We start from the raw sequence: 10378 nt of genomic DNA, 5'->3' as shown, positions 1-10378 counted from the left end.
CTAACGGCGCAGAAATGATCATTTAAAGCTTTGCAGAACAACCTATGGGAAAACCACTGCCTCTCAAATTCAAAAAGATTTTCCTACGGAAAACGGTATAATAAGCATAAAATATGGTGCAATATCCAAAATGTACATACAGGGTGTTACATGACCGTATGTAAAAAAAATCGGGTGATAGAGGGAATCAAGACAAGAACTATTTCCAAATAAACCGAGGGTCCAACGTGTTTCGTTTGGGAGCCACCCCCAAAGAAGTGGTGAAATTTGGATTTCTTCTTTAATGTTTTTCTCAGCAACCATAAGAGTCTTCTCATCGATGGGTCACACACTGGCTGAGCAACACTTCAAAGACTTTCGAGGATGTATATGTATGTATTTTGTACGTATTTTGGAACTCCGTATCTATTAACACCCGGGCGACTTTGAATCCTTCCAGTCCGCTTATTATGATTTTCAAGGTCTGGAAAAACGCACGACTCCCTGTCCTATTTGTACAGGGGGATTCAGATGGAGTAGAGTGTGGTGACCCCTTTTCTTTCATAGTGTTATTAGCCCGAAGTTCGGAACAGGTTAATGTTACATGCGATTTGCCCCAAATTACACATTTTTTTCGGAGTCGACAGGGTCGTTATTGATGACCGGATTTTAAGTAACACAAACAGGCGTTCTTTGCAAATAAAATTCCTCACAGTTTTTGTAAGCTTAAATATGGACCCTTAAAACCACAGTGACTTTATAGAGACAGTGGCGACAACAGAGTATTATTTAGTTTTTGAACATGAAAATGATGAATCTGGAATTAGTTTTTGAAAATTCGAAAAAAAAGTTCCACTGCAATTCTTAGCCGGACAACGAAAATGGAGAGAATTCCACGAAATTTGTTGTGTGCATGTTACGCACACACATCGAAAAGCTCAATGAGCGAAAATAAGGCCCAGAACGCGTTATGGACGAAGCATAAAATGACCAAACACCGAAATTAAATATTTTTCCGTGTTATAGTCGTGAACTTATGCTCATAACGCGTTGTGGTCATTTTAGAAGCGAGCATAATGCGTTGGTTCATTATCTGTTTTAATTAAAAATTACGTGTTCTATTTATTTTAACGATATTATTTGCTTGCTGGTCACTTTATTTTCATGTTAAAGGATTGCTGTGTGCAATGGAATGCGGTCAACTACACTGCCCACAAAACACTTATCAAATAGGGCGAATAAAAATTGCGTAAAGACACGTACACGCTTTTCGACCGTCGCGAACCAGCCACGTTTTTTCATTGATTCCAGTATTTAACGAAACGCCACTTCTACTATTAAAAATCTCTTTCTCCAGGACTTTCAAATAAATCCGCCCATTACAATTAAGGCCTCAACACACGAGTCGGTTTTCACCGAGTCGCCCGACGACCGGCAACCTCCTGTTATTTAATAAGACAATGTATTATGGTCATTCTTCAAACGAAAAAAACGCGTTCTGGCCGCTTCTAAAATGACCACAACGACTATAACACGTAAAAATACTTCATTTCGGTGATTGGTCATTTAGCTTCGGCCATAACGCGTTGTGTGCCTTATTTTCGCTCATTGAGCGTTTTCGATATTTGTGCGTAACATACATACTTGATGAGTTAAGGAACAAAGTTGTCGAACAGTTTTTTAATAGGCGACATTTTCAATTAACTACATGCGAAATTAGATTACTCACTAGTAAGCGGGGGACACTTTGTAACCCGAAGGCCCAATCTTCAAATAAGTACAACTTGTGTTAGAAAAGTTATTTTTAAAAAAACCAATCGACAATTTTGTTCCTTAACTATGTTAACTATGTATGTACATAACAAATTTCGTGGATTTCTCTCCATTTTCGTTGTCCGGCCAAGAATTGCAGTGGAACTTTTTTTCGAATTTTCAAAAACTAATTTCAGATTCGTCATTTTCATGTTCAAAAACTCCCAGATACCAAATTTCGTCGAAATCACAATTTTTTCGCACCCCCAAACAGGGGTACGCTCTTTCATGGTAGGAATTTTGGAAAAAAAATTTCAAAATCGGATAGGGCATACCCGAAAACCTATTCAAAGACGTGCCACCCATATTTGTAAATCTTATGGTTGCTGAGAAAAAAATGAAAGACGAAATTCAAATTTCACCACTTCTTTGGAGGTGTCTCCCAAACGAAACATTAATCATTAAATTGTGTTTCACATTTCAGTGTCTTCTGTTACTTCTTGTCCCTTGTCGCGTGTTTCTCCTTCCGGGATAAAAAGTATTATTTTAGTCCCTCAAATGGAAGACAAAACACGTTGATTTACTCATTAGGTATTTAGGCCATTTAGGGCTTCTGAAAAAAGTTTTTCATCAATTACCAGTAGTAAGAGGTTAGGCACCGTTTTACATCTAAAACACTTTATAAGCGAATTACATGCCTTATAATATCGTAAATCCAAGTTATATGTCCGGCTACCTATATGCGTCTTTAAAAATCGAGTTTATATAAAACTGGAGACGGAAAACGTAAAATAAAGCAAACACAGAAACAAAGTGTAAACTAGTAACGTGAAGCCGTCACAATCACAGGTGACACTGTCAAAACAGTATAATTAATTATTATAGCACGGAGTGTACCGCGTCGTTTTGGAGGCTTTCTATTGGCCAGTTTGGAATTTAGCTCCAATATGGCGACCGGAACCAACGACCAATCAAAAACGAGATACCCTGTTGTCGCCACTGTCTCTATAAAGTCACTTGTAGTTTTAAGGGTCCATATTTAAGCTTACACAAACTGAGAGGAATTTTATTTGCAAAGAAGGCCTGTTTGTGTTGCTTAAAATCCGGTCATCAATAACGACACAAAGCAAACAAAACGGACGTGCCAAAAAATGTTTGTCGTCCCACTCATCTAAAGGAGCCTTGACACTAGGACCTACTACAGTGTCACATTCTGAACCAGATCCCTTTTTCTCTTTTGGACCCTTCCTGACTTTTAAATTTTTTCTCTAAATATTTCTTTAAATCCAGTGGCCTGTCTTAGATAGCAGAAGAAGGTGTTCATCGTACTTTTCATCTGAAAGTTTGTCCGTTTGCTCCAGTATTTTTGGTACTTCCATCACAATTTTAATAACCATAGAAAATAATATGAAAGATTAACATGCGTCAATAATTTTTCTTCGCCTTTACAGAGATGTTATAACTTATAAGGTATCTTAGTAGCAGATTGGAAAGCGGAATGGATCGTTTGGCACAAAAACAAAAATTAGAATCAATTCGGAAAAGTGTTTAGGTTAAATATAATAATTGATTCAGCAATATTAAGCGCCGTTTAGCTTAGAAAGCACAAACTGTGATTCAATGGAGATCCACGTCTATAAAAGTGAGGTAGTGGATTTCGAGAAGATAATATAACCTATAAGACGCAATCGACATTGAAACCAATCCGCGAACATTCCTGCTTAACAAAAAATGCCGGTCCGCTATTGTTTTTAAAGTGTCGCTGTCGCGAAAGTTGCGTTGGGTCCGTTTCGGCTTTCTGTACAACAGTATAAATAGCCAAGCACAAAGAGAAATGGAGGGCCATTTTAATGGCTGCAAGAAGAAGATCGGTTTAAAATAATTCTCAGCCGAGGGGTTACAATTATAATTAGGGTGTAACGTTCGAGTAAACAATACGTGACCGACATTGAAACGAAATCGCTTGATTCTCTAAACGGGTTAGAAAGTCCTTTGATGCCGCTCAGCTCGTAGTCAGGCTCATCGCTAATAAATCAAAGACAAGTTCGACCGTGGATCACCCAGAGCAGACAAAGCACAGTCAGTCGAATTCCAACTTTGAGAAAACCAGTCACACTCATTCGAGAAGTCACAGCGAAATGAAACTCAAGAGTCTGCATCACCAAAACATCCTTCCGGACGACGCGCGGAAAATCGCGGGCAAGCTGCTCGAGGGCATCGACAGCGCGATTCAGAAGCGCCACCAGTTGGCAACGGCGGCAGATGCCCGGGTCTATGACTACTTCGTGCAGTATACCTGAGATCAAGGGGTTGCATTCGCGCGAGAATCGATCCTGTCGTGCAGACCCTTCTGGCAACTGAAACAGACCTTGAATTTCCGACAGTCTGAGGTGAAGAACAATATCGAGAAAATCTTCCATTCGATGGTGATAGACTACTGGCCAAGTCCGTACAGCGAGAGACCAACAGAATGGCTTGTCGATTGGTACGAATTGAGAGTGTGAATGTTATGGGTATTTTTATCTATTGTCCTGTACCAGGCTCGTTTCTGATTTTCTTTTAATCTGTCGACGTATTGGTAGACTTCACGATTAACTTCAAACATAGACGTTACGGACTAGCCCAATACACCTTTTTCCTTCGATGATTTAGTTGTTGATTTTCTATGCTTCTTTGCACCAATTCGGTTTCTTTATTCATGACATAGCGAAGGAGTGGTTTGCCACCCGAAACGTTCCTCTCTCAAATCTCGCATGGTCCACATGTTCTACTTACATCCCGGATAATATTTTCTCGATTTCACATGTTGAATCAGCTTTTTTCGAAAACTGCAAATGACATTCGGATGGTGACCAAACTCTTTATTATTGATGAGAACCTGTGTTCAGGTCGAGGTTTTCTTCGTGTCGATTTGGAAAAATTTGCCCTGTAATGCCTCTTCCTAATTTTTGGCAGATGAACTATATCGTAATACAACAAACTTAAATGTGTATTTATTATTGCTATGTGACTACCACTTCCCTTTTTATAAAGTACAAACGAAATACATAAGATCAGTACAATTACGAATAACTGTCCAAGACTGAAAAGGGATCGACCTGTTGAGATTTTTTTTACCGTCTCCACTCACACACCAACAAACACAGTAATAGATCTGACACCTAGGTATTTCCAGGCTGTCCATTGGTAGTGTATTTAGTTTCCGTCATATATACAAGCATCAACGACGCATTGAAGACTTTATTTCAAACATGCTTCCTATTCATCCACACCAACAACATTTCATGTTCTTTATAATAGGCTTTTGCATTTGGATTTGGCAGGTACCAACTTTATCTGCTTCTGCAACAATCCACTGAATGACAGAAGCCATTTTATAATATGTATAGGCTGTATCGAAAGTTTATATGAACAAAGGTAAATCTCACGAGTACGACGAAATTAAAATATTACCTTTGAACTGTGGCAGGACCGTCTGAATTCAGAAGAGCGCTTTCTGCCAATAATCTGCAATCAGATAAATCACAGCAAGAAAACAAGAAAAGGTAGTAACAGCGCGGCATAAAAATGCGAAAAAAAATTTAAATTTGTCACGTCGAGCGACTCAAATACTAGAAATCAATATTTAATGGAAATCAAGATTTCAATTTACGTTATATTACGGTATACAAATCGTAACGTAACGTTAACTTCAGGAACTAATTTTTAAAGTAAAAAAAAAATGACTATACAAAAAAAGTTATCTGAAGGATTTGAAACGTAATCAAACGAACACGGGTTTCGATTTAGGTCACTACAGCAAATATTGACGATATCAATCTAACTTAAAATGGTGGGTCCCCATGTAAAATGCAATGTCATCCAGGTTCGATGTAGATATTTATTCCACGGATGCCGCGTAGTAGGTAGTAATAACGGGTGATCAAAAATGAGTTGCTGTCGAGTCGCTTTTGGAAGTTCAAGTTAAATACGATTTTCCATGTAAACAAACATTTCAAAGGCGACTCGACAGCAACTCATTTTTGATCGCATAGTATAGTAATGTTCAATGAAGAGATAAATATAGGCACCATCGCAACAGCACAATCTTCTCTGAACAAAAACAAGTACAGCTTGCAAGCAGGATTAAAAAAGAAGGGACACAATTAAATGCAGAAAGGTACATGGCGTGACCTCTAATGACAAAAAAAGGAACTAAGGTAAATGAAACACACTATATCTAGACCAAACAGATTTACAGAGGAAATATATAAATGGCATAACAGGTACTAAATGGAAAGCAAATTTTAAATGTTCAATGTAAAGAGACGTCACAAACTATCATCTGGGGACGAAATAAAAAATTTTCTTAAGTCACTTACTGTAAATACAAAAGATTTCTTTGTCTTGTATTCTTTGTTTGAAGCTTTCACACACGCACGGCTAAACCTGTCCTAATTTTTAATCACAGCCTTTGACATTGCCAACAACATTTCCTATTCTTTGTAAATAGTGTAACGAAGCACTAGGAGTTCATACCAACTTTAATGACAACACCGTACATTTGGGATTCTACCAGCTTTAATGAACACCCGGTATTTAGAGGCGTTGTGGTACGAAATGTGTTGTTCCGGAGCAATTTACTTCTTTTAGGAGTTAAGTTACTTGCCTGCTTTTGTTTTTGTAAGGTACGAAAGTTTTCTTGCCAGGAAGAGCTTCAGTTCCGTTAATTACTTATTGGCAGATTTAAGTTTCTCAATGCTATTTTAAAAACGACCATTAAAGCTGCAAGGTCTTGCAGTTTATTTCATTATCGCAGACATTTTAAGATTGACCCAACATTCCAAGTAACAATGGACATTACTACTGATTTGGAAATTTTAATCCGGAAAATTAAGTGAGTATAATTAACCGTAGTTAAATACTAAGGTGTGTTTGCGGTAAGTGTTTGCTAGTTTTCTGCCGGTAATTAGAAGGAGAGGTATTGTTTTGCCGTAATAAAGCTGCTTAGACCCTACGCCCGTGTCCGACCGCTGTTTGCCCGTATGGGCACTGGAGTTTCCTTTTCCTTTGAGAGAGTTTGTTCATGGTAACCACTCCTATCGCCGACCTTTGACCAGGAGCAAGGGTTACCGTTCCGTTCCGCCGGTTTCTGCAGCTTTCGCCGTATAAATCTACAGGGTGGCCATTGGAATATAGTATATATTATCTCGGTAAATATCGAATGTATACAAAATTTTTCTAAATGAAAGTTGTTTAACATTTTATTTTTCATAATAACGCAGCATCAGTTGTTTTTATTTAAAAAAACAAATGAGTAACGAAAAACAATTCAATTTTTTAATGGCAGTGCACCTTTTCATTTGGCTCATTTGATAGAGATTTTTTTTCTCTTTTCGATGATTTAACATGTTAGTACCTTAATTCAAGAAAATTTTTCAAAAAAAACTCACACCAACACACATCAATAACATTAATCCAGATATCCTACATCAAAATAAAACAAATGAACGTGTACGTTTCTTATTAAACCTTGAAGACAAAATGAAATTTGCAATAAAATGGTAAGAAACGTACACATTTATTTGTTTTATTTTGTTGTTGGATATCTAGATTAATGTTATTGTGATTATAATATTTTTTTTGAAAAATATTCGTATATATTAGGGTACTAACATGTTAGATCATCGAAAAGAGAAAAAATCTCTATCAAATGAGCCTAATGAAAAGGTGCACTACAATTTTAAAAAATTCAACTATTTTTGGTTACTCATTTGTTTTCTGAAATAAAAACAACTGAATGCTGCCTTATTATAGGAAATAAAATGTTGAACAAAGTTCATGTAGAAAAACTTTGTATACATTCGATATTTACTAAGATATATACTATATTCCACACATAAAATTTTATTTTTATTTCATTACATCTTATCTCATTAAACTATACCGTTTCATATTTGCGCGGACTTCCCCACAAAGTTCATCGTAATAGACTTTATTGGATTTTGTAGGTATTGACTTTTCTTCTGCTTATGCAACAAACCACTGAATGGATGGTGTGTTACGTTTTTCAACTGAAGTCATTTTATGTAGTATGAAGACAATGATTTTTATAAACAAACTTCAAGTGGAATGTCCATGGCAATCGTGGAGTTAAGAATAGCCCGCCCGCTTAATCATGTATTTGAGTAACTTCGATATGATTTTATCTATTATTTTTAAATTAAGTACGTATTATATTGTAGATCATTAAAGCACTTGCAACGTTTAAAGTCACCCCGCGTTGCAGGGGATGCCTAAGAATCACAACGTGTAGGTATAAGAATGCTTTGCCGACGAGTGGAAACTTTGGTCAGTTGTATTGTGCAGGGTTAAAAATCCACCCCTTACGTGGGCCTAAAGCATAAAATATATACATTGAGTTTTAGTAACTTTGTTTTCAAGGCAATGACGTAGGCAACTGCTTATGTAAGACTAAAAGAGCAATAGATGTCTAAATCAACCCTAACAATTCGGATGCACGCGATTTTTGTGCGTTACTGGTCAGCACTCGAAGTATTTCCCATTCGTAATCTCTGCTGTTATCGGCGTATCCCAAATCGGAACAAATGGGCACTTGAGATAGGAAAGATTAAATTATACTGAAAGTATAAATACCTACGATAATGTCCATAGTCGTGAAGATTTTTGAAGATGCTACGACTATTAGTTTTTGTAAGTTGCCTGTGTATTTTTGAAAGCGGGCATATCTTCGTCAAAGCAGGTGGTGCCGCCCGTAAGTACCTACATTTTATTATTGCTGTCTCAGTCTCATTTTATCAGATTTGCACAATCTTATTTCTTGCCATTTATTTGCATCTGATTCTGTAATTTCATTGGATCCCATCGGTTCACTTTTTTTTGGGTCAAATTAATAGCAACAAATAGTACAATTTGAATATTTCCCATTTTTGGGATCCACTTCATGTAATTTGACTTAATTGTTTGAGATAATTGTGAAAATAAACAACCTAAACTCAACTTTTGACAAGGTAGATTACCATAGATATACTTAATATAGATACCTACTCAAGTGGAACACAAAAGCGATACGTGTTCCACACGAGTTTGTTTGTACTCATTACCATTGGAGCAACCAATTTCCAGCAAGATTAAATATTTGGAAAATCTACACGAATGCTAATTTTAAGATAGCCGCTCTGTAGTCCCCAATTACACAAACATGCTTGATTTTATTTCAGCAGTACCAGCACCCCGTGCGATCTGCGAGAATACTGCCTCTCTGATCAATACCCCCAACGGAAATGGAGAAACGTCACTTCACCTTTCCGCCCGATATGGCTACGTCAACCTAACAGAACAAATGGTTGTAAGCGGGGCGAACGTATCTATACAAAATAAAGACGGCGACGCAGCTATCCATGTCGCCATGAAGTATAATAATACACAAACCGTAATTGTACTTATGAAGAACAAAGATTCCTTAACGGCTGTGAACAAGGAGGGGCAAACGGCGCTCTTCAATGCAGTAGCCAATAATAGTTACTATTGGACCAAAGTACTTGTCGAAAATGGAGCAGACCCGAAGGTAAAGAGAAAGGATGGCATAACTGTTATTTATCTCGCCGCCTTCCAAGAAAATGTCCAAATAGTAAAATACCTTATCGACCAAGGCGTAGACGTTAACGTTCTTACCGACAGAGGAGTCTCTCTCCTCGAGGTCGCTCTAAACTCGAAAAATCAACAGCTGATAGAGTTGCTAATTAATAGGGGGGCCAATCCAGACCGTGCTCTCTCAAATGGACACAACGCGCTCCATTTAGCCGTTTTACAAAGGAACGTATCACTCATCCAATTGTTGATCAACAAGGGCGTTGATGTTAAGGCTAAGGACGCAAAGGGAAATAACGCTTTGCAATTGGCCATCAACGAAGGTTATCCAGAGATTGCCATTCTATTGCTCAGCGCTATCGACGCCAAGTGTCACTCGGCGACTCCTTAAGGGAAACCGTTCGAGCTAGTTACCAATATAATGCTTGGATTGTTTAATTTTTATAAACGATTGTCGAATTTGTAAATGGCCATAACCAATTCTTTTTTTTATTGATCAAATAAATTATATGTATGTTATTAAACCGTGTTATTTCTGACGTAGATGAGCTAAAATCAAAATTATGACCTCTCGAAGGAAATATTTTTCACTTCCGTGAATATAGCAGAACTCTCAAAATTTCGAAAATACCATGTAATAATAATAAATAATAATAATAATAATAATGTAAATACTCTATGATAGTGCTGCGACTATATCAGATTCGTCAAGTAGCGTAGATAAAACGAACACTAAAGAAACAAAACAAAAACATGTACTACAAAAGAAAAAAAAGTAGTAATAGTTACAGGTGCCATTCCGCACTTAAAAATTCATCGACAGAATAAAAAGGGTGTAATTTAAGGTATTTACTTACCTCATTTTTTAATTTATTGAAAGATAAAAGACGCAGATTTGAGGGTAACTTATTATAACATTTTATCCCGTAATAGTTACTACAGTTCCGAGATGTTGTAAGTCGAATAGATTTTGAGCTAATATTGTCTCTACACCTAGTGGAGTATTCATGTATGTTATATGAAAACTGGTATCAGCAATGTTTTCTTTTATGAATAA

At 37.0% G+C, this 10378-nt stretch overlaps 1 protein-coding gene across 1 annotated transcript; it reads left to right on the top strand.

Moving 5' to 3' along the window:
- Positions 1 to 8932: 8932 nt before the first annotated feature.
- On the top strand, positions 8933 to 9712 carry LOC116179469 (putative ankyrin repeat protein RF_0381). The gene has a single exon (XM_031499263.1). The coding sequence runs from the start codon at positions 8933 to 8935 to the stop codon at positions 9710 to 9712; it is 780 nt and encodes a 259-aa protein (XP_031355123.1).
- Positions 9713 to 10378: the final 666 nt, after the last annotated feature.

This window comes from Photinus pyralis, unplaced genomic scaffold, assembly GCF_008802855.1.
Source record: "Photinus pyralis isolate 1611_PpyrPB1 unplaced genomic scaffold, Ppyr1.3 Ppyr1.4_LG8, whole genome shotgun sequence".
NCBI classification, from domain to species: Eukaryota; Metazoa; Arthropoda; class Insecta; order Coleoptera; family Lampyridae; genus Photinus; species Photinus pyralis.
This window is presented reverse-complemented; position numbering and strand designations above follow the sequence as displayed.

Bases quoted from the DNA above. Each gene is read 5' to 3' on its own strand.
- LOC116179469 (XM_031499263.1), top strand. From the start codon at position 8,933: ATGCTTGATTTTATTTCAGCAGTACCAGCACCCCGTGCGATCTGCGAG.